This window comes from Panthera tigris, chromosome C1 (genome assembly GCF_018350195.1).
Source record: "Panthera tigris isolate Pti1 chromosome C1, P.tigris_Pti1_mat1.1, whole genome shotgun sequence".
Taxonomy (NCBI): domain Eukaryota; kingdom Metazoa; phylum Chordata; class Mammalia; order Carnivora; family Felidae; genus Panthera; species Panthera tigris.
The window spans coordinates 118,015,843-118,038,615 of NC_056667.1; the positions used below are offsets into that span (position 1 = coordinate 118,015,843).

The following is a 22,773-nucleotide window of genomic DNA, read 5'->3' on the forward strand; positions in this document are numbered from 1 at the left end:
CTATGAGCTCCTAAACATATAAAACAAATATTAACAGATGTGAAGGGAGAAATAGACGGCAATACAATAACGATAGGGGACTGCGCTATCCTGCTTTCAACAATGGATGCAGACAGAAAATCAGTACAGAAACTGGACTTGAACTATACTTCAGACCAAATAAACCCAACAGACACACACAGAGCGTCCCATCCAACAGCAACAGAATACAAGTTTTCTTCATATATCCACAGAATATCCTCCAGGATGGATCATATGTTAAGTCATAAAACAAGTCCTACAAATTTAAGAAGATTTAAATCATATAAAGCATCTTTTCTGTATTTTTTTAATGTTTACTTATTTTTGAGGGAGAGAGAGAGAGAGCAGGGAGGGGCAGAGAGAGAGAGAGAGAGAGAGACACGGAATCCCAAGCAGGCTCCAGGCTCCGAGCTGTCAGCACAGAGCTGGACGCGGGGCTCGAACCCGTGAACCGTGAGATCGTGACCTGAGCCGAAGGCGGACGCTCCACCGACGGAGTCACCTGGGCGCCCCTGTTTCTTTTCTGCCCACAATGGCCTGTAACTGGAAAACTGGAAGATTCACAAGAAAGTGGAAACGAAGCAATGAACTCCTGAACAACCGATGAGAAGAAATCAAAAGGGAAATCCAAAAAATCTTGAAACAAATTAAAATGGAAGCTCAGCACACCCAACTTATGGGATGCAGCAAAAGCAGCTCTAAGAGGGATGTTTGTAGCTTGATGCCACCTTATGAAAAAAGAAAGTTCTCAAACAACCTACCTTTACACCTCAAGGAACTGGAAAAAGAGTAAGAAAGTCCAAAGTTCTAGCAGGGAGAAATAAATAATAAAATTCAGAGTAGAAACAAATAAAATAGAGGCTAGAAAAATAGAAAAGATCAACAAAACTAAGACCTGGTTTTTTTTTCAAAAGACAAACAAAATTGACCAAATTTTAGCTACACTAAGAAAAAATAAGAGGGGCGCCTGGGTGGCTCAGTCGGGTGAGTGTCCGACTTCGGCTCAGGTCATGGGTGATCTTGAGGTTCCCGAGTTCGAGCCCCGTGTCGGGCTCTGTGCTGACGGCTCAGAGCCTGGAGCCTGCTTCGGATCCTGTGTCTCCTTCTCTCTCTGCCCCTCTCCCACTTGCACTCTGTCTCTCTCTCAAAAAATAAAAATAAAAATAAAAATAAAAATAAAGAAAAAGAAAAAAAAAGAAAAAAGAAGACTCCAAATAAAAAAATGAAAGGTACATTGCAACTGATACCACAGAAATACCAAAGATCATAAGAGACCATATTATGAACAATTATATGACAACAAATCGGACAACCCAAAGGAAATGAATACATTCCTAAAAACTTACAATTCACTAAGACTGAATCATGAAGAAATAGAAAGTCTGAACAAGCCAATAATGAGTAAGGTGACTGAATCAGTGGAAAAACAAAACAAAACAAAACAAAAAAATCACCCAATAAAGAAAAGCCCAGGACTGGCTGGCTTCCCTGGTGAATTCCACCAAGTATTTCAAGATTTAATGCTTACCCTTCTCCAACTATTCTAGGTTCATTTTATGAGGCTTGTGTTACCCTGGTACCAAAGCCAGGTAAGCACACTATAAGAAAAGAAAATTACAGGCTGATATCCTTGATGAACACAGACGAAAAAATCCTCGACAAACTACTACCCAACTAAATTTAACAGCACGTTAAGATGATCCTATACTTGGGACGCCTGGGTGGCTCCGTCGGTTAAGCGTCCGACTTCGGCTCAGGTCATGATCTCGCGATCTGTGAGTTTGAGCCCTGCGTCGGGCTCTGTGCTGATGGCTCAGAGCCTGGAGCCTGTTTCAGATTCTGTGTCTCCCTCTCTCTGATCCTCCCCCGTTCATGCTCTGTCTCTCTCTGTCTCAAAAATAAATAAACATTAAAAAAAAAAAAAAAAAAAAGATGATCCTATAGCACCATCAAATGAGATTCATTCCTGGGATGCAAAGATGGTTCAACATGCACAAACCAATAAATAAAATGTGATACCCATTAACAGAATGAAGGATAAAAATCATGTGGTCATATCAATAGATGCGAAAAAAAGCATTTGACAAAAGTAAACATCCTTTTATGATAAAAACTCTCAAAAATATTGGTATTGAAGGAGTATACCTCCAAATAATAAAAATTATATATGACAACCCCATACCCAACATCATACTCAATAGTGAGAAGCTGAAGGCTTTTCCTCTAAGATCAGGAACAGGAAGGATGCCCCTCTTGCCACTTCTATTTAACATAGTATGAGATATCTTACCCAGAGAAGTTAGGCAAGAAAAAGACAGAAAAGGCATCCATTTTGGAAAGGAAGAAGTAAAATTTGTCTCTGTTTGCAGATCACATGATCCTACATATAGAAAACTCTAAAGACTCCATAAAAAAATCCTGTTAAAACTAAGAAACTAAATCTGTAAAGCTGCTGGATACAAAATCAACTTACAAAAATCAGTTGTGTTTCTTTTATTAGTTTATTTATTTATTTTGAGAGGGAGACAAGTGGGGAGGGCCAGAGAGAGAGGGAGAGAGAATCCCAAGCAGACTCCATGCTGTCAGCACAAAGCTGGAAGCACGGCTCGATCTCACCAATGGTGAGATCATGACCTGGGCTGAAATTGAGTCAGGCACTTAACCGACTGAGCCACCAGGCGCCCAAGTTATGTTTCTAAGTGCTAACAATGAGCTAGCTGAAAAAGAAATTAGGGAAACAATTCCATTTACAATACCATCGAAAAGAATAAAATACTTAGGAATAAATTTTATCAAAAGGTGAAAGATCTGTATATAGAAAACTATGAAACAAGGACGAAAGAAATTCAAGACACAAATAAACAGAAAGATAGCCTATGTTCATGGATTGAAAGAATTAATGTTGTTAAAATGTCCATAGTACCCAAAGTGATCCATAGACTTAAAGCAATCACTATCAAAATTCCAATGGCATTTTTCACAGATATAGGAAAAACAATCCTAAGATTTGTATGGAACTGCAGAAGACCCCAATAGCTAAAGCAATCTTGAGCAAGAAGGACAAAGCTGGTGGCATCACACTTCCTGACTTCAAATTACATTACAAAGCTATAGCAATCAAAACAGTGTAATACTGGCATAAAAAGACACATAGATCAATGGAATGAAATAGAGTCCAGAAATAAACCCATGCATATAAGGTCAACTAATCTTCAACTGAGGTGCCAAGAATACTCAATGGGGAAAGGACAGTCTCTTCAATAAATGGTGCTAGGAAAACTGGATATACGCATGCAAAAGAATGAAACTAGACCCTTACCTCACACCATACACAGAAACCAACCTAAAATGGATTAAGGACTTACTCAAAAAGGATGTAAAACCTGAACTGTATAACTTCTAGAAGGAAACATGGGGAAAAGGCTCCTTGACATATGTCTTAGCAATGATTTTATTTTGTTTTGGTTTTTGACTTAATACCAAAGGCACAGGCAACAAAAGACAAATAAGTGGGATGACATCAAACTAAAAAGCCTTTGCACAGCAAAGGAAACAAAATGAAAAGGCAACCTATGGAATAGGATAAAATATTTCTAAACCATCTATCCAACATAGGAGTAATTTCCAAAATATGTAAGAACTCATACGACTCAGTAGTAAACAAAACAGGGGCTCCTGGGTGCCCCAGTTGGTTAAGCATCTGACTTAGGCTCAGGACATGACCTCACGGTTCGAGCCCCCCATTGGGCTCTGTGCTGACTGCTTAGAGCCTGAAGCCTGCTTGGGATTCTGTGTCTCCCCCTCTCGCCCCTCCTCTGCTTGCACTCTCTCTCTCTTTCTCAAAAATAATCATTTAAAAAAAATAGTAAACAAAACAAGACAACCTCCCCCGACAAATAATTCAATTAAAAAATGGGCAAAGAACCTGAATAGACATTTTTCTAAAGATGGCTGACTATAGGAAAAGATGTTCAACATCACTAATCATCAGGGAATGTAAATCTAAACCACAATGACATATCTCCTCAAACCTGTTACAATGACTCTTATCAAAAAGTCAAAAGATAATCAATGTTTATGAGGATGTGCAGAGAAGGGAACCCTTGTGCACTGTTGGTGGGAACGTAAATTGGTGCAGTTATTATAGACAACAGCATAGAGGCTCCTCAAAATATTAGAAATAGAAATACTATATGATCCAGCAATCCATCTTCTGGGTATTTATCCAAAGGAAACAGAATCACTATCTCAAAGAGATATCTGCACCCCATGTTTATGGCATCACTATTAACAGTAGACAAGATACGGAAACAACCTAAGAGTCCACTGATGATGAATGGATAAAGGAAATATGGTATAGATACACAATGGAATATTATTCAACCTCAACAAAGAAGGAAACCCTGACATTTGTGTCAACATGGATGAGCCTGGAGGGCATTAACGCTACCTGAAGTAAGTCAACACAGAAGGACAAATGCTGCAAGATCTCATTTATATGTAGAATCCAAAAAGGCCAAACTTAGCAGCAGAAAGTAGAATGGTCACCAAAGGCTGGGAGGTGGGGAAGTGGGGAGTTGTGGGTCAAACGGCATTCATTCTCAGTTATCAAATGAACAAATTTGAGGGATCTAATGTCTAACATGGTGACTAACGTATAGTCGTATAACTGTATATATGTATATACTGTATATGATCATATACCATAGTCCTATAACTGTATATACGTATATACCGTATATATGCGGTATTATATACTTGAAATTTGCTGAGGGGGCCCTCCAGTGTTCCCAATGCACACAAAACAATGCTAATTATATAAAATGGTGGCTATGTTAATGACCTTGACTGTGGTAATCACATCAGCATCTATGGATAGCAAAACATCACATTGTACACCTTGAATATATACAGTTTTGTCCATCATACCTCAATAGGGGTGGGAGAAAAAAATAGCATCATAATATCAGACCTGCCACCAGAGGTTGTTATTTAGTGTACTCATAAAGAAGCATGCATAGTACTTTTGCACATTTAAACACATATTTTGGGAGCTGGGTTTCACTATAATTGGTCTCCTTTGCAACCCTATGTTATTTTGTGTATGTAAGAGCATGATTCTAAGCAGAAGTTCAGAGGCTTCGCCGGTCTGTGGTTCCATGCGAATCCTCGGGCCAAGGGCTGAGAGCCACTGCCAAACCAGTGGAGCAGTGGGGATGGCTTTTAACCCCGTCTTCCCATTTTCCACAGCAGTGTCCTGGGTGAGGCATGTGTGTGTGTGTATGGTGGGTTCAAGGTCTCATGCAAGGGGGAGGCAGGGGGACCAGGGGGCTGTGCCTCGGCTCTACCGTGGACTAGCTGTGTGTCCTCGGACAAGACCTTGTGCCTCTCTGGGCCCCAGCTTCGACCTTTGTAAATGCAGGTCACCCTCTCTGCTCTGAGATGGCAAATAATGCAATCTTAAAAGGCTTTGAAAACTGTGACCAGGACATTTGATAAGGTGGCGGCAGCAACTCCTATTTATGGGGTATCTACCACGTGCCGGACACTTCTCTAAGGCTTTCCACGGTGACAGTCACCTAGGCCTCACGGAACCCCAGGAAGTAGGTGCGGTTAGAATTCCCAACTGGAAGAGGAGGGAACTGAGGCTCAGAGAGGTCGAGGAACGTGCTCCAGGCGGCACAGAGGGTAACGGGGAAAGTAGAAGGGAGCACAGGTCTGTCGGCCTCTGCAGCTAAGCTTCCCCAAGAGTCTTACTGCCCAGACAGAGGGCCCGCCCAGAGCTACCCCAGTGAGCGGCAGAGCTGGGACGCTGTGGCTGAGAAGAGGGGGTGGGGTCGAAGGGGACATGCGTTGCAGCTCACGTGGGACTCATTTGCACACTCTGATGGGCACGGTCCCTCCCTGCAAAATCGGAGAGAGTTTTCTGCCTGGTTCTGGGAACAAGGATATTTTTCCAAACAGCGATGTGCTGCCCTTTGTGGATGCAAGTGGGGCTCCTGATGCTCCCCGGAGAGCAGGCCCGGAGTTGCATGTCTGCTGAAGGCCACCTTCGGCACCCAACTCTGCCTGGTTCTAATTCTGTCACTCGCTAGCCGTGGCCTTGGGCCTGTGAGTGCCTCGGTCTCCCCAGCTGCACAAGGGAGAGAATCACAGCACCTGCCTTAAGGGGAGGTTGTGGGAATAAGTAAGTCAATATACATAAGGCACTTAGAACAGCTGGCACTCGGTGAGTGTTGGTCAGTAGTCATAAGCAAATTCCGGTGCCGGCACTGCACCAGCAGCAGGGGCGAGGCAAAGGAAGGACTGAGAAGACCCTGCCAAAACCTCTGCGGCCCTGGGCAAAGGGGGAGAATCGGGACAACCTGGCGGGTCAGGCTCCAGGGCCAGCATGGGGGAGGTGAATGTAAGCCGCTCCACGGGGACGCCCGTGTTCCCTGTGTCAGTCAGATACACGGGGACCTTCCCCAGTCACTGCACCAGCCACCTGGGGACACCAGCCCTGGGGGGGGGGGGTTGGCCCTTATGGGGCGGGGGTGGGTAACCATTCTGAAGACTCCAGATCATCTGCTAGCAATTTGGAGGGTCCCAGGTAGGTCCTTCCTGGACAGAAGAGTCCCCTTTGCTCTCTCCCCACCTCCCTCCCATCGCTGGAGTAACTACCAGGTGCTGAACGCCCTTCAGAGAAGAAACGATGAGAAAGACGCGGTCCCCGCTCTCAGAGTGTTTACAATCGTGTGCGTGTGCATGTGTGCGGTAGGGGACACATGAGATGTGTCCACGCCTGCCTGGACACAGAGGACCAGCGGATGGAGCCCGGGAACAGACACCACTTCCAGATGGAAGCCAGGGAGGGCATCTGCTGGCCTCCGAGGAGCCCCACATGGTTTCTACGGCCTCGCGGCACACGGAACCAACCCAAACGGGGGAGAATCGGCGACACCTAGTCTTTGAATCCTGTCCACACTGAACCCCAGATTTAGCATCCTCGGGTGGGGAGGGCTTATTTGGGGCTGGTGCTCGAGGCTCACAGCCCAGAACCTGACTTGGTATTTGCTTCCTTTCCGGGAGGCCAGGAGCAGCAGGAGGGAAGCCGGGACAGGGGGACTCAGGGTGGTCCCAGATGTGCCCAGAACTGGCCGTGGGACATCGGAGCGTCACGGAGCCTCTCAGGTTGGCTTCTCTAACCGAGCTGCCGCGCCCAGCCCCGCAGCCTACATCTTGGCCTATTAAAGGCCTCAGACTTCATGTCCTAAGGGGCCTGCTTTCAGTCATAGGCCAAATAGAAACCAAACACGGCACCCCTGAGTGCTTCTTGCCACCAAGATTCAGTCCCCAGGGACAGGAAAATGCGGGGTTGTCACCCCGCCTTGTGAAGCCTCTCATCCCAGGACAGCTCCTTCCTCTACAGTTCTGATGGTGCTGGGGTCACATCAGGACCCTGCATCATTTCCTAGCAGGGTGCCTTTGGGCCTCAGGCCCCCTCCTTTAAATGGGGGTGCTAACTATACTTTTCTCCAAGGGATGCTGTGAAGATGAGTTAATATGTGTGAGGGCTGGGAGCCAGCTTTTCTTTTCTCTTCTTCTTTACAGTGTTTATTAATTTTTGAGAGAGAGGGAGGGGCAGAGAGAGGGGCTGCTGACAGCACAGACCCCCGAGGCAGGACTTGAACGCCCGAACCCCTGAGGTCGTGACCTGAGGCGAAGTCAAACCCTTAACCGACTGAGCCACCCAGGTGCCCCTCGGAGTCAGCTTTTCTGGCCGATGCGTGTGCTCGCGTGTGCGTGTGTGCACGTGGGCATGTGTATGGACTGTTCTCTGAGGTGCTTCGTGGGCCGTGGTCGCCTCTTGGCACTCTGCCCTTCCGGTGCCCAGCACAAAGTCTGCTGCTGGCGTGAAGGCCGGCCAAGGGAGGTCAGGTGGCAGCAGGCCTAGAGGCCCCAGGGGTCCAGCGCAGCCCCTGCTGCCTGTCCATGTGGCCCAAAGGTAAGAGAGTGAGTGACTAATCCTGGCTGGGCCCTGGCTCCTGGGTTGTTCTATTTACAGATCTGGAGGAGGGAGGAGGGAGGAGGGAGGAGGGAGGAGGGAGGAGGGAGGAGGGAGGAGGGAGGAGGGAGGGGATCAAATTACAGCTGGAGTGGGGGTGGCAGGCTGGGGCCCCCCAGGTGGCACACAGGCCTGCCCACCTGCCCCCCACCCCCACCCCCGGACCGAGCTGAGGACAAAACACAAAAGGGCACTGAGGCTCAGTTGTGCGGGAACTGGCACAAACTACGGGTCCCAAACACTCTGGGTGTTTGCCCAGGCTTGCCTGGTTCCTCCCACTTCCCAGCAAGGTCATGACTGGGCTGTATTTGTGGCTGGGAGCCATGCGGGCTCCCCTGCCCCCTCCTGCCCACTGTCAGGCAGGTCACTAATGGTAGCCAGTCATGGCGCGGGCAGCCAGCCCTACAGCTTTTTCTGGGTGGCCAGCAACCAACCTTTCAGGCTCAAGTGGCTAGGGCAGTCCACGGCCACAAAGGGGTCAGGGTGGCGTCAGATGTGGTGGGGGGTGGGGAGGCTGGCTGAGGCACCCTTGCAGCTGGATGGAGGCGGGGTGCCTTCCACCCCTTCCTGTGCAGAGGTGAGCTTGAGCTAACATTTCTGGCCCTGGCTGGCCCTGGGCACGAGAGAGGACTATGGCACAGCTCTCGCCCTCAAGCGGCCCACAGTTATCTTCAAACTTGGTTTAAATTTTATCTGGTCAGTAAAATTAAATTTGGGATGCATTCCTATCACCGCTTTTTACTTATAAGTTAAATACATTTAAAATGTTATCATTTGTGCTGACAAATCGTCATGAGGAACACAAAAAGATGCTGAACGTCATTAGCTCCCAGGGAAACACAAATTAAAACCCTTTGGGGCGCCTGGGTGGCTCAGTCGGTTAAGCATCCGACTTCGGCTCAGGTCATGATCTTGTGGTTCGAGCCCCGCGTCGGGCTCTGTGCTGACAGCTCAGAGCCTGGAGCCTGCTTCGGATTCTGTGTCTCCCTCTCTTTCTGCCCCTCCCCTGCTTGCGCTCTTTCTCTCTCAAAAATAAACAAACATTAAAAAACAAACAAACAGGGGCGCCTGGGTGGCTCAGTCGGTTAAGCGGCCGACTTCGGCTCAGGTCACGATCTCGCGGTCCGTGAGTTCGAGCCCCGCGTCGGGCTCTGTGTTGACAGCTCAGAGCCTGGAGCCTGTTTCAGATTCTGTGTCTCCCTCTCTCTGACCCTCCCCTGTTCATGCTCTGTCTCTGTCTCAAAAATAAATAAAAACGTTAAAAAAAAAATTAAAAAAAAAAAATAGAAAACAAACAAACAAAAAAACCACGAGACGCCACCACACACCCACCCAGACGGCTTAGTCAAAAAACAAGACGGAGAGAGTAAGCGTTGGTGAGGATCTCGAAGTTCTAGAAACCACCTCCAGTGTTGACGTAACAAGAATATAAAATGTGGATGCGATTCCACTCCCAGGTGTATACCCAGGAGAACTGAAAACCCACAAAAATGTGTACGCCAAGATTCCTGGTACTCACAATACCCCAAATGTTGAAACAACCCAACGTCCATCAACTGGTGGCAGGATAAATAAAACGTACTCTATCCACACGATGGAGTATTATTCAGCAACAAAAAGCAGTGAAGTCCTGATACAGGGTACAACACGCTGGATCTTGGAAACGCTATGTTAAATGAAAGAAGCCAGTCACAAAAAGGCCGCTCGTATGACTCTCCACTTATGTGAAATGTCTAGACTGGGCAAGTCCATAAAGACAGAAAGTAGATTAATGGTTGCCAGGAAAAGGGCTGGGGTGGGGGGTGGGAGGAATGTTAAGTGACTGCTCATTGGTACCGGGTTTCTTTTTCAAGTGATAAAACTATTCTATTTTTTTTTTTTAACATTTATTCATTTTTGAGAGACAGAGACACAGCGTGAGGGGAGAGGGGCAGAGAGAGAGGGAGACACAGAATTCGAAGCAGGCTCCAGGCTCTGAGCTGTCAGCACAGAGCCCCACGCAGGGCTTGAACTCACAAACCGCGAGATCATGACGTGAGCCGAAGTCGGACGCTTAACCGACTGAGCCACACAGGTGCCCTGAAACTATTCTCTTTTTAAAATTTATTTATTTATACTTGAGAGAGAGAGAGAGAACCAGGAGAGGGGCAGAGAGAGAGAATCCCAGGCAGGCTTTGCATGGTCAGCGTGGAGCCAAATGCGGAGCTCAAACTCAACGAATCGGGAGATCATGATCTGAGCTGAAATCAAGAGCAGATTAACCAACTGAGCCACCCAGGCGCCCCAGTGATGCAACTATTCTAAAATGGATGGTGGCGAAAGTTATACAGCTCTGAGAATATATCAAAAACCACTGGGTTGTATACTTTAAATGGGTGAGTTGTATGCTATGTGAATTATAGCTCAATAACATTGTTATAAAAAAAAAAGAGAGAGAGAAATTGAGGGGCACCTGGGTGGCTTGGTCAGTTGAGCGTCTGACTCTTGGTTTCAACTCAGGCCACAATCTCGAGGTTTGTGGGTTCGAGCCCCACCCCAGGCTTTGCGCTGACAGTGTGGTTCCTGCTTGGGATTCTGTCTCCCTCTCTCTCAAAATAACTAACTTTAAAATACATACACACAAAAAAGAAATGGAGATAGCACAGCCTGTTACTGAGGTGCGTGAACCAAGGGTACACTTGCCTTGGGTGAGAGTCCAAGAGCTTCTCATGAACTCAATGCGTGGATTCTGTGACATTGGCATCGGTGGCTCTAAGTTATTCCCTAGTTGTTTCCCACATATCTGAGTTCCTAAGCCCCACGGCCTCTAGAAAAGTGAGGCTTATGTAGTCAGCACTATTAATTATTGTTGTGGGGGAGATGGCACCATGGGCTAGTCCACTTAGCTTCCGAGTGGCTTCCGCTCACGCAGCTGGTTCTCTGCACTCCGTGCCCTGCAAGCAGACGGCCAGTCAGGGTCACAGTGCGTGGCGTGCAAGGAGGGTGCCGAGGTACGAGGCCCAGCCTTCTGGCCCCCAGGATGGGTCAACAAGCAAGGCAGACGTGCTTCAATGAGAGGGGCAGGGAAGCATCCCCTGCTACTCTGCCAAACGACAGAGGGTTTATAGAAGGGCACACAGCTGGAAACTAGCACAGAGCTGCTAATCTCCTAGCGCGAGGTCTCATCCGTTCCCCCAGACTCATCACCTCCTTAATTAGGCAGAGGATCAGCCCCCGAGAGCCATCGTGGTCACTGGGAGCTTGTCCAGCCAGGCTAGGCTGGCTCCCCTGAGTGCAGCCATTAGATCGTCGGTTCAGGGAAACATCTGGGTGTTCCCGATTTACTCAGAATCAGTCACCGTAGTAAACTGCAAGGTAGGCCAGCAAGAACACAGGCTTGGAGGCGGCTGGGGTCATATTTCAGCCCCTACCACTGATTAGCTAGGCGGCCTCGACGAGTCCCGTTACCTGAGCCTCAGTTTCCTCATCTGCACGTTACCCACTTGAATGAGTTGTAGTAAAGATCATGGGGGACAAGCGAAGTGCCACAACGTGAGCCTGTTAAATTCAGTCACTCTTCATTTTGTTCCTCTCTACCTAGGATTTTTAAAAACCTTTTGTCTGTGTCAAGCAGAAATAGACGCACCTAAATCAATACGTGGCGTTCTCTGCTGAATGGAAACATTTACTCTGTAATTTTCTAAAAATGTGCCCTGAGACGACGGTCTGGAGGTTGTGCACACATTTCGCACCAAGGCAACTGCAGGGAGAGACTGGCTGCTCTTTGGGGCTCAGGGAGTGGAAGAAGAGTGGGCAGCAGAACACGGACAGGGGGGCAGCAGAGAGAGGTTGGCGGTCAGGAGTGAGGCACCAGTGTGGTTTGGGACTGGCCCCTTGAGCTCTCTGGGGACCGCTAGTCCAACATCCAGCTCCCTGCAAGGAACGGTCCTTGTGCCACTGGTGTTCCTAAGCCACCCTCCCTCACCAGGATCCCCAGCTCCTGGATCAAACCTGCACAAGCTGCCTCTCTGCCTCCACACCCCTGAGAGTAGCCCTTTCCCACTGACGGTATTGCTCTCTTTCCCGTCTCTCTTCTCCCCGGGCTCTCAGCTCCTCAGGGTTGGGAATGGAGTCAGACTCACTTTTGTAACCCCAGCAATTAGCCCAGGGCCAGGCACAAATGAGGTCACACCCGAGCTGCACCTGGGTCATCTGGAGTGCTTGTTAAAACAAACCGCTGGGAGGGGCGCCTGGCGGGGGCTCAGTCGGTTGAGCGTCCGACTTCGGCTCAGGTCACGATCTCTAAGGTTGGTGAGTTCGAGCCCCGCATCTGGCTCTGTTGCTGACAGCTAGGAGCCTGGAGCCTGCCTCGGATTCTGTGTCTCCCTCTCTCTCTCTCTGTCCCTTCTGCACTCGTGTTCTATCTCTCTCACTTTCAAAAATAAATAATAAAACATTAAAAAAATTAAAAAACAACACAAAACATACTGCTGGGCTCCATCCCCAGAATTTCTGCTGCGGAGGCTCCCAGGACCACACTTTGAAGACCACTTCAGAAGATGAGCATAACAGGGGCTGCGCAAGGGGTGAACCACTCCAGATGTGACTTTTTTCCTGGGTTGTTAAAGTCAGGCTCAGCCCTTAGCCTGCCTCCTCCCCTAAGTCCTCCCTGTCCCCTGGGACCCCTGGTATCAGTGCTCTCTCCCCATGCTCCTCTCAGCCATGGGAGGCAGGTGCATGTGCTCCAATCCCCTGACCCGCCCAGAGCTGGGTCCTTCCAGCGGAAAGGGGATCAGGGCCGTGGCAACATTGCTCCCAGAGTCAGTGGGGCAGACTCTCCACAAGGTGCTCTCAGGGCCTCTCCCCTCCCGCACGTGGGTCATCAGGCCCATTGCGGGCTGAGGGAGAAGAGAGGGGTACCACTGGGCAACTACACAGATCCTGGGCGGCCCAGGAGCCCCCCAGCACCCTGACTGGAGACGTCTTCCGGGAGGACTGAGTTTTCTGGATGGCCAAGAACTCAGGTGGCCTGACTTCATACCCAGGGCTCGTCCACTACCACAATTTGACAGGTGGGCTAGGAAGAAGTGTTCACTGGACCGGTTCATTACCACCCGCTGCCAGCACATAGGCAGGAAGGTGGTCAGCGCTGGTTGGCAGGGGGAAGGGGGAAGTCCCCACGGTCAGCACCAAGGCCAGGGTCGTGACGCAGGGAAAATGGTAAGCCCTTAGGTTCCCATGCTACACGACCCCCGGGGGGCACCACCAACGTTGTAATCCCCGTAAACAGTAACCTCTACAGTTGTGCAGTGCACATCCTGTGCAGTTTTATGCAATGGTCCTACCAATCCTAGTCTGCAAATGGTTTGTTATTCCCTGAATACCTACTATGTACCCATGAGGTGTTCTGGCAGGAGGCCAGAAGATGGTCTAGCCTCTTGGGGCAATTAGGGGAAAAGCCAGCTACATCCTACGGTGAGGAGAAAAGTGCTTTCATGAGGGCATGCCCAGGCACTGGGGGAGCCAGGGAGTGGCTTATCTCTGCCCAGTGAGGTCAGGGCGCTGGCATTCGGGGGCAGCCAGCTCCCTGAGGGCTGGTTAATCCAGCCAGGCTGGAGGCTATCAGGCGGCGGCTGCTGAATCTGCAAGCCTCAGCGTCTGGGGTTGGGTGGCTTCTTGCTTTCCAGGGACACCTGGAGCTGCAATCCCTGGGGCCAGAGGGGTCCCTTGTGGTCTGTGGCCGCCCCAACCCCCTCCCCTCGCCATTGTGTGGGTTGGCAGAATTAGAGATCGGAGCCCCCGATTACTGGGCAGAAGGAGGTGTGGAGGCAGGGAAAGGGGCAGAAGCAGCCAAGACAAATAAGGGCAGCTCCAGGGGCTTCTGCCAAGGAGCTCAGCCTGCCTCCCTGGCCTGGTTCCTGAGCTTGGTTGGGGATGCAAGCTTCCCCAGCTGATGGGCCACTTTTTCAAAGAAGCTTCTGAGAGGCCCTGACTTCCAGTAGCATCTTTCTCTGGGCTCCTAAGGGCACTGGAAGTCAGCCTCCGCTCTCCAAATGCTCTGTGTGGGGCGGGTCATGCAATTACTCCCCCCACCTCTCCCCCCACCATGGGCTGGCTCCAGGCAGACCTCTGACTTCGCCAAGAATCCCTGAGAGCTCAAAAAGCTGGTCCAGGCAGCCCTGGGAGACGTCCCGGCTTCCTCCCGGATCCTAGGGGATCTTGCATTCTGGGACACACTTTGTATCTGGCACTGTCACCCCACTACAATAGGGTCACTTCTTACTCGTTTCTGTGTCTCTAGCACCTAGACTGGGGACTGGCACCGACTAGGTGCTCAGTTAATGTCTGCAGCTTGAATGACTTCACCGCTAGTTTCTGTGCCTGAGGGCAGAGTGTATTTAGGAGTCCTGGCCATTCTCAGAACCTAGCGGGCCCTCCCATACCCCGGGGTGATTAAATACTACCATAATTTCTAATCCCTACCACAGCCTGATCAGGTTGTCAGACCTGGCAAGGCATTTCACTCTTTGATAAACTTAATCACACAGAAGACTTATTATGCACAGAGGGGTTTAAACCCAACGAGACTCACACAGCTCTGGCCAAAGTGGAAAACCAAACACCAGATGTGAGCCAGAGCGGGGAACAGCCTGGTACGTGGGTACCCATGAAAGAGGGCTTCAGGGATGCTGGGTCAGTGGTTCCAGAGCCTCTGGGCTTCTGACCCAGCAGGGAACAACCATTTGGAATGGTCTGCCCAGTCTGCATGAGGCAGGGGTGTCCAGGGGCAGGTGAGGCCCAGATTTAATCTTTTTGCCTGGAAAGCCCCTTCCCTCCAAATGACAAAATTCAAGGTCTGGCAGATACAATGGTGGGTAATTTCCCTTAGGAGTAGAGGGTGATGGGGTCCCTGATCACCCCTCCCCATGTGCTAATGTTGATAAGTAAAACGATGGGAATGCAAGCTGGTGCAGCCACTCTGGAAAACAGTATGGAGGTTCCTCAAAAAACTAAAAATAGAACTATCCTACGACCCAGCAATTGCACTACTAGGCATTTATCCAAGGGATACAGGCGTATTGTTTCAAAAGGGTACATACACCCCCATGTTTATAGCAGCACTATCGATAAGAGCCAAAGTATGGAAAGAGCCCAAATGTCCCTCAGTGGATGAATGGATAAAGAAGATGTAGTACACACACACACACACACACACACACACACACTGGCGTATTACTCGGCAATCAAAAAGAATGAAATCTTGCCATTTGCAACGACGTGGATGGAACTGGAGGGTATTATGCTGAGTGAAATGAGTCAGAGAAAGACAAAAATCATATGACTTCACTCACATGAGGGCTTTAAGAGACAGAACAGATGAACATAAGGGAAGGGAAACAAAAATAATATAAAAACAAGGAGAGGGACAAAACAGAAGAGACTCTTAAATATGGAGAACAAACAGAGGTGTGGGAGGGGGGATGGGCTAAATGGGGAAGGGGCACTAAGGAATCTACTCCTGAAATCATTGTTGCACTAGATGCTAACTAATTTGGATACAAATTTAAAAAAATAAAAAAAAATGACAAAAAATGTTGATAGTAAAACTAATATAATTCATATTGAAATTCCCAGTCCGGTGAAATGAACAACAGCTTCTGTAAAACCTTTCCCATTTTATGAATCTGAAATAACAATCTATTGTTATGCAATACTTGCTATGCAAATAGAAGCAGCTTAAAGGAAGTCTTCTAGTTCCCTCTTCCCTCCACATGATTGCCCCTAAAGTCACATCGTGTAGAAATTCCGGGCCTCCCCAGGGCTGTGAGGTCCACCCTCCCTTACAGGGGCAGTGGGACAGACACAGCCCAGCACCTAGCAAGAGCCTAGCACGTGGCACATTTGCAATAATCAGGCGTCAAATGAACAGCAGACATTGGGAGGTGTGGCCGGACTCACAGTGCAGAGAGATCCTGACAGTGGACTTGCACCCTTGGGGTCTGGCCTGCGAAGGCTATCATCACTTCCATTTTGCAGATGAGAAAACTGAGGTCCAGTTAAGACTTCCTTAAGGTCCCAGAGTTGGCTCTTGCCTGAGTCCCATTGGGTCCCTGCATTCAAGCTGCCTCCTGGGTGGTGAGGGCGGCCAGCTCGTGCTGGGGCATGAATAATAGCCAGTCACCTGGTCTGCATGGGGCTCTGGGGTGGTCTGCTCCCTTCCTCCCGCCTTTCCGTCTGCCCTGCTGGGCTGCCCAGACTCACACTTTCCAGCCTCTCATTCTCAGCTGTTTCTGCAAATCCGGGGCTGCCCTCTATCCTGGATTCCAAACCACCACAGCACGGGTCCCAGGCCCTCCGTCTCCCTCTCCCTGAGGGGTCTGAGAGGCAAGAAGGAGGCTCCACCTGGGTCCAGGCACTCACCCCAGACCCCTCACAGCTGACTTCAGTGGGGACAGGACAGAGGAGGCCAGTCTCAAATCCGGGTTTAAAAGCTGGGTTAGAGCCGCACACGTCTTAATTGGTACATTTCTATTTTCTCTGTGGGCATTTTTCCTTGCTGATGGACTCTTACAAACATTTTACTGTTGTATTTCTTGCACTACTGCCTGGAATCGTTATTTCGACATTATAAAAAAATCATTATATTTTTAAAAGAAAGACTGAGAATTCCTACAAAAGAGAATACAAAGAGCTTGGGCAGACACACACACACACACACAGGCCCATCCACACACAAATATATCTACGTGCAAGTTTAGGCTGACAGGAAAAAGAGGTTTCTCGCCATACCGCTTTGCAAAGTAGAAGTGAATGAATAATTGATAGGGCTTTTTCCAAACATCTAGATTTTTAAAAATTATTCTAGAAAAATCCGGTTCGATTACTTAGAGCCGCAGTTCTGTGCTAAACCAACCCAGAAATAGTTACCAATAAGTAAAATTTACGATTCCCACTGAGCCAGCCTTCCACGGAATTGCATCATAAACAGGAACATCTTTGTTTTGACCCGCCAGAGTCCACAAAGCCGCCGCTCTCACTAACTGAAGGCATTGTCTGATCCACCCTCGAGCCCTTTATTCTGAGTAACGTTCCTGACTTCACGTACAGATGATAGTATTTCCCACTTTCTTTTGGCAAGAACTTCATCCATCTCACCACACTCACCCTTCGCCGCCAGTTGCAAATGAGCGGTGCCAGAACCGAGGTCACGAAGCTTTAGTTCTTCTGACTCCCCGAGATACTGGGGCACCCGTAGCGGACCAGGGGTTGGTGGTGCTGGTGGGAGAGGCCCATGCACCACCCGCGCCACCCTGGATCTGTGCCCTAACCAGACTTACCCACAACGGGCTGATGCGACATTTGGCCAATGCCAGTATCTGACGCATGAGTCCCTTGATGGCCCCACGGGGATCCAGGCCACAGCTTCTTGCTTGGTCTCCCTCCGGTGTGCGGGCAGCCTGTCTTGGAAGTCAGGGCTCAGGCTGACCCTCACAGGCGAGGGACCTGCCGGGCTTGGACAGCTGTGCTGCTGCCCCCCTCAGCCTACACACCAGCTCCTGGCCACAGGGACTGGCCCGGGAGTGGTGACTGATGCTTGGTTACAGAGCGCGCTGGGAGAGAGCAGTTCTGGTTGATACTTCCTGTTTGGGGAGGAAACCTCACTGGTAATAATTAGTGGCTCAGACTCCAGCGTCTCTGCCACAGGAACTGAGGCAGGACAGCCAGCAGAGCCCAGGATGCATAAAATGAATAAATGTCATCCAATGCAGGGTGGGCCGCCTCTGTGTGTGTGTGTGTGTGTGTGTGCGCGAGAGAGAGAGAGAGAGAGAGAGAGAGAGAGAGAGAGAGAAAGAGTGAGAGAGAGAGAGAAAGAGTGAGAGAGAGAGAGAGAGAGAAAGAGAAAGAGAAAGAGAAAGAGAAAGAAAGAGAAAGAAAGAGAAATAAAAAGAGAAAGAGGTGTGTTTATTCTTCAGATTACAAAGACAAACATAATGGCTGCAGAAAGTGGCAATTTATCAATTGCTGTGGGGGTAATTTATTGCAATCACTGCAGCTGTCCTTGGCTTGTGATGGGTTTTCTCAGCATTTTGTGTCAACAAAGCCTTCATGGTCGCCTTTATTTGCCTGTTGGTACCCACAGTGTGGAGAAAGACAGACGGAAGGACCCACAGACAGAAGACAGTATTGTCCCAAGGGCAAAGCAGGGATGCGTGTGTGCCTTCCTGCCGCTGATGGCTTTTCTAGTGACCCTGGGGGCCAGGCTGACGGCCAGGCTGATGGCACAAACGGAGGTCAGAGGTTTCGAGGCTTTTTTTATCATTGACATTAATGATGCCAAGCCCAGTCTTAGGACAAGTATATGCAACTGCTTCCAACTTGTTCGAAAACTGGTGACCTTGGAAAACAGGAGCTTTGAGTCACCCTGGGCATTTGGATAACCAGAATATGCACGGCCGAGCCCCGGGCAGGTTTATTCTCTTATTACAAGCCGAACAGCGCCTGCATGGCCATCTGACTGCTGTGGCCCAGTGCCTTGTCTCCTCTACCAGAAACCTCCTGTGGGCAGGGGTATTCCTGAATCTCCCAAGTCCAGCGTCGGCCAGTGCACACCGACAGACTTCCCTTGCCTTAGCTCACTTTTCATTCTCTTCTTTCTGGTCTCTGCCACCCACCCCCCCCCACTTCTGCCAAAGCTTATTACCTCCACCTCACATCTTGACATCCTCTCCAGCCAAATCACCCTTCCTTGGGGACTGAGGTCGCCTCCCAGCCCCCATAGCCCCTCAACTGTCTCTCCCGGCTCTGTGTTCACAGAGGGTCTGGGTAGGCAGACCTAGGTGTGAATTCAGGTTCAGCTGTGTAAGCAGTGTGACGTTGGGCAGGTTCCTTTCCTTCTCTGTTCTGATGATTAAGCAAAACAGTGACAATGAAAGCCCCCAAACCCACATCTCAGGACGGCTTTGGTTTACACGTTTCCTGTGTTTTGCTGTGGACCGTTCACTGCATGCTGTCCCGGAATCTTCTCCCTCTGCTGCCTGGTGGTGCTGTGTATTGTCACTCAGCTTCCCACTTAGACTGTGAGCTCTCCAAGGGCAGAGACCTGGTGTCCCGCACCCCTGTGCATCCACACTGCCCTGCTCGCGGTAATTCTGCCGTGAGGCCCGTAGATGCCTGTTGGGCTGACGGGGGCTCAGGCAGTGTTCTCAAACGGTAGTGAACACGGATTGGGGTCATAGTGAACACGGGATAGCGGGGGAGCTTAGGCTGCAGATTTCCAGGCAGTCCCAGAGGGCCCCTCTCACCCCCCCCACCCCCACCCCTGCCCCGAATCAGTACTTCGGGCGGGCTCAGCACTCTCTGTCCCTATCACAGCTTCTGGGTGGTCTCTGATCCCTTTGAGGAAGCTGTACTGTCAGGAACTCACACTTTCTTTGGAAAGCAAACCCCCCAGCTGTGAGTGGACAGGAGCACGCCTCCTGTTCCCACAGGGGTCCAGGTCAGCTGTGGTTCCCGGTCTCCTGGGGTTTTCAGTGAGCCCTCAGCTGTGCCCTGAGTTCCCCCTCCCCCTTCGCCACACACAGCCATGCTAGATTAAAACATCCAAGAAGAACTGTAGCAAAGGTTACAGGAGGACGACAGGCCCAAGAGGCAATACACAACAGAAGGCAATCAGCCTTCCAATCCAGGAACACCGCGAGGGCAGGGCTTTCCTGGCTAGAAGTTCCCAACCCCCCACACAATCCTTGGCGGCCCCACCCAGCACCGGCCTGTTTCCTTCCCTTCCAGGGCCGGCCACTACCTTATTTCTGGCCACCCTGCAGCCATCTGCAGGGACCAACCACAAAGCGCCTGGTCTTAACCTCTTGTGGCCGCCCAGCCCTGCACCCAGGTTGTTGGTGGCTGACTCACAGGGCAGTGGTGATCGACTCCCCCACCCTGCCCACTGTATCCCACGTACAGGCCTGGCTGGTCACCCAGTCCCCGCACAGGCCCCTCGGATTCCAAACGGCCCACCCTCCTGACGCCGCAGGCCACCCCATCTTTGCGCAGACTCCACCTGTAGGGCCCGTGTCCCAGCCAACACCTTCCCGCTGTGTGCCTGCATGATTCACCTTCAGAGAGACCCTTACCCGGACTGCAGGGCATACTGTCACCTCCCAAGCCCACCAGTAAAATCACAAGCCTACCTTCCCCACGGGCCTGATGGCCACACCACAAGCATCGGGGGTGACGGCACCAGGAAGGGTCAGCCACCACAGACCCCAGCACGCCGGCTTTGGGACACCGCTGTCTTCCCTGGGAACTGAGATGGCCCGTTTGCCAGCCCCCAAATCCCTTCACATTTACCCGTGATTGATTTTATTATACTCTTGGGGCTCTGTTTTTCAGTTTAAACATCTGAGCTATCCTAATCTGATAGCTCTAGAAAGCTTAGGAACGTGTGCTTCCATCCCACCTGGCTCTCATTAAGCGAAAGGGTGGGGTAGGAAGAAGTTGGTGCCTGATTGCAGGACAATTAGTGCCCACCTGTTGCACATTCTGCCAGGTGACTGTGGTGATTTACAAGGACGGACTGATTGGGAAGAGCTGAGCAGCAGGTAATTCTCCGGTGATAGAGTTCCACACCCCAGGGGGAACCTGGGGGGTTCTGCCCAGGGGGTTGAAGTGACAATACAGGCCTTTTTGATCCTGCATAAGTTAGCAGTGGCTGCTCCCGCCCGCCCTCTGCCGTCTCTGGTTTTGGATCCTGGCTCACATTAGCTGTGGGACCTGGGACTCAATGATGCTGAGCCCCCTCACTTCTAACTGGAAATAAGGGGGGTGAGGGGAGCGCCTGGGTGGCTTGGTTGGTTAAGCGTATGTCTCTTGATTTCGGCTCAGGTCATGATCTCAGTTTGTGAGTTCGAGCCCCACACTGGGCTCTGCGGTGACAGTGCAGAGACTGCTTGGGATTCTCTCTCCCCCCTCTCCCTCTCCCCCTACCCTGCTCATGCTCTCTCTCGCTCTCTCAAAATAAATAAAAACTTAAAACACAAAGAAGTGGAGAGTGTGGGGTTTTACTGGGTTAGAAATGACCATGGACACTCATCCCACCAGAAGTGGGACTCAGTCTTGAGTACCTGGCACCAAGACGGTGCTCAGTACCCTTTGTTGAGTGAATAAATGATGAGGCAGAATTTGGACAAGCAGATATACTTAGTAGTTAGGAGCCTCTCAAGTTTGGGGTGGAAAGAACGGATTGGGGTCTCGTGTTTAACTTGGGAAAGTTACATCTATCTCCTTAAGAGACTCGAAGGTTCAAATGTGCTTATGGATACGTCACGCTTAGGGCCTGACAGGTGGGGAACTGAATGTTCAGTGATGATGACTGTCATTTCAGGTGTAATCCAAGCAGTGCCCATGGCATGCCAAGGATGTGAAGGGCTGGTCTGTAGATGTCTGGGCAGGTCAGAAAGCTGGTGGGCCCAGCTGCAGAGGGCAGCAGGAGGAAATGAAAGTTCTGTAGTCCAATGTTTGGAAACCACCTAGAGAGGTTTCCCCATGCCTTGGTTCCCCTCTCCAAGTTCTGGAACCTCCACAGCCTCCTGGATTCGGAACTGGGTTGGCAAGGACAGGATATGAGTGGGAAAAGAAGCACACCCTCCCTCCAACCCCCCCGGCAGGGAGGAAAGGAGCCAGCTCGGCTTTAGGTTTTAATGACTGGTTTGAAAGGCAAGCTTCCTGGTTTTAAATCAAGAGGCTCATCCTCAGTCCAGATGCTAGAAAGCAATTTCACGGAGTGCTCATCTTATGAAGCTTGGACCGCCCAGGCAAGGGAGACGTGGCCACCACACCAGTGGGGAGGGCAGGGAGGGGTAGACCCAGCCGCAGAGAGCCCAGACATCCCTGCAGACCCGGCTCCCCGGCTCCATCCCAACCTGCCTGAAAATCACCCCCAGCCACTGAAATGTTCTTTTGCAGACCGGTCAGAGAACGAAGCAGGAGGCACAGACTTTTTCTCCCAGTCTGGAAGACACTGGCCAGGACACTAAGCAGGGAGCCTCGAGGCCTGAGCCCCGCGGCCATCTCTGAAACATAGAAGAGGATGTGGAGGCCACTCTCTGGGCTTTAGCTACCTTTTCTAGGGAACTGAGGGGGCTCGGACTAGAAGAGCAATGAGCCTAGAAGGTCTCCAGCTGATTAACACTCAAATCCTGGGGGAAGAGGGAAGGATCTGATATTTTTTGCACTCCTAAAACTCATCACTTCACACAACTAATCCCTCAGGCAGGTATTATTGTCACTGTCTTATAGAGATATCAAGTGCAGCGTCCTTTAGCAAGGTAGATGAAGAAGCAAGTGTGGAGAGCTGAGGGCTTGGCCAAGGTCACATGGTGAAGAGCTGAGATTCAGACTCGGTTCCATCTGACTGCAAAGCCAGGGGCTCTCACTTACCGTGAGGCAGCTGAAGCTGCCTGACCGCCCCCCCCCCCCCCCCCCCCAGGGCTCAGGTGCGCAGCTTTGGACTATAGTCCTTAACTCTCACTGTTTAATTACCTGGAGCCCTGCCCAATACTCTGATAAGCACAAGGAGGGAAGGGCCGGGGGCAAGGAACGGAAATGAACTGAAGAGGGCACATCTGTGATCCCAGGGTGACCACAGGTCCTGGGGAGCTCAGCAGGCTTGGGACTGGCTGTCCAACCTCCTAGTAAACAGGTGGCCTGGAATGAGCTCTGGGCTGGCT

At 50.3% G+C, this 22,773-nt stretch overlaps 1 protein-coding gene across 3 annotated transcripts in view; it reads right to left on the reverse strand.

Annotated features, from left to right (window-relative positions):
• STEAP3 (STEAP3 metalloreductase) overlaps positions 1-22,773 on the reverse strand; it is a 51,562-nt gene that overhangs the window by 22,161 nt on the left and 6,628 nt on the right. Inside the window, exon 1 of one of the 3 annotated variants that reach the window (XM_042994271.1) lies at positions 17,386-17,821. The exons of the other annotated variants lie outside the window; for them this stretch is intronic. Within the exon in view, the coding sequence (XP_042850205.1) occupies positions 17,386-17,407 (22 nt within the window). The 5' untranslated portion in view covers positions 17,408-17,821. Of the gene's footprint in view, positions 1-17,385; positions 17,822-22,773 lie in introns of those variants that run through there. 3 annotated transcript variants of the gene reach the window in all.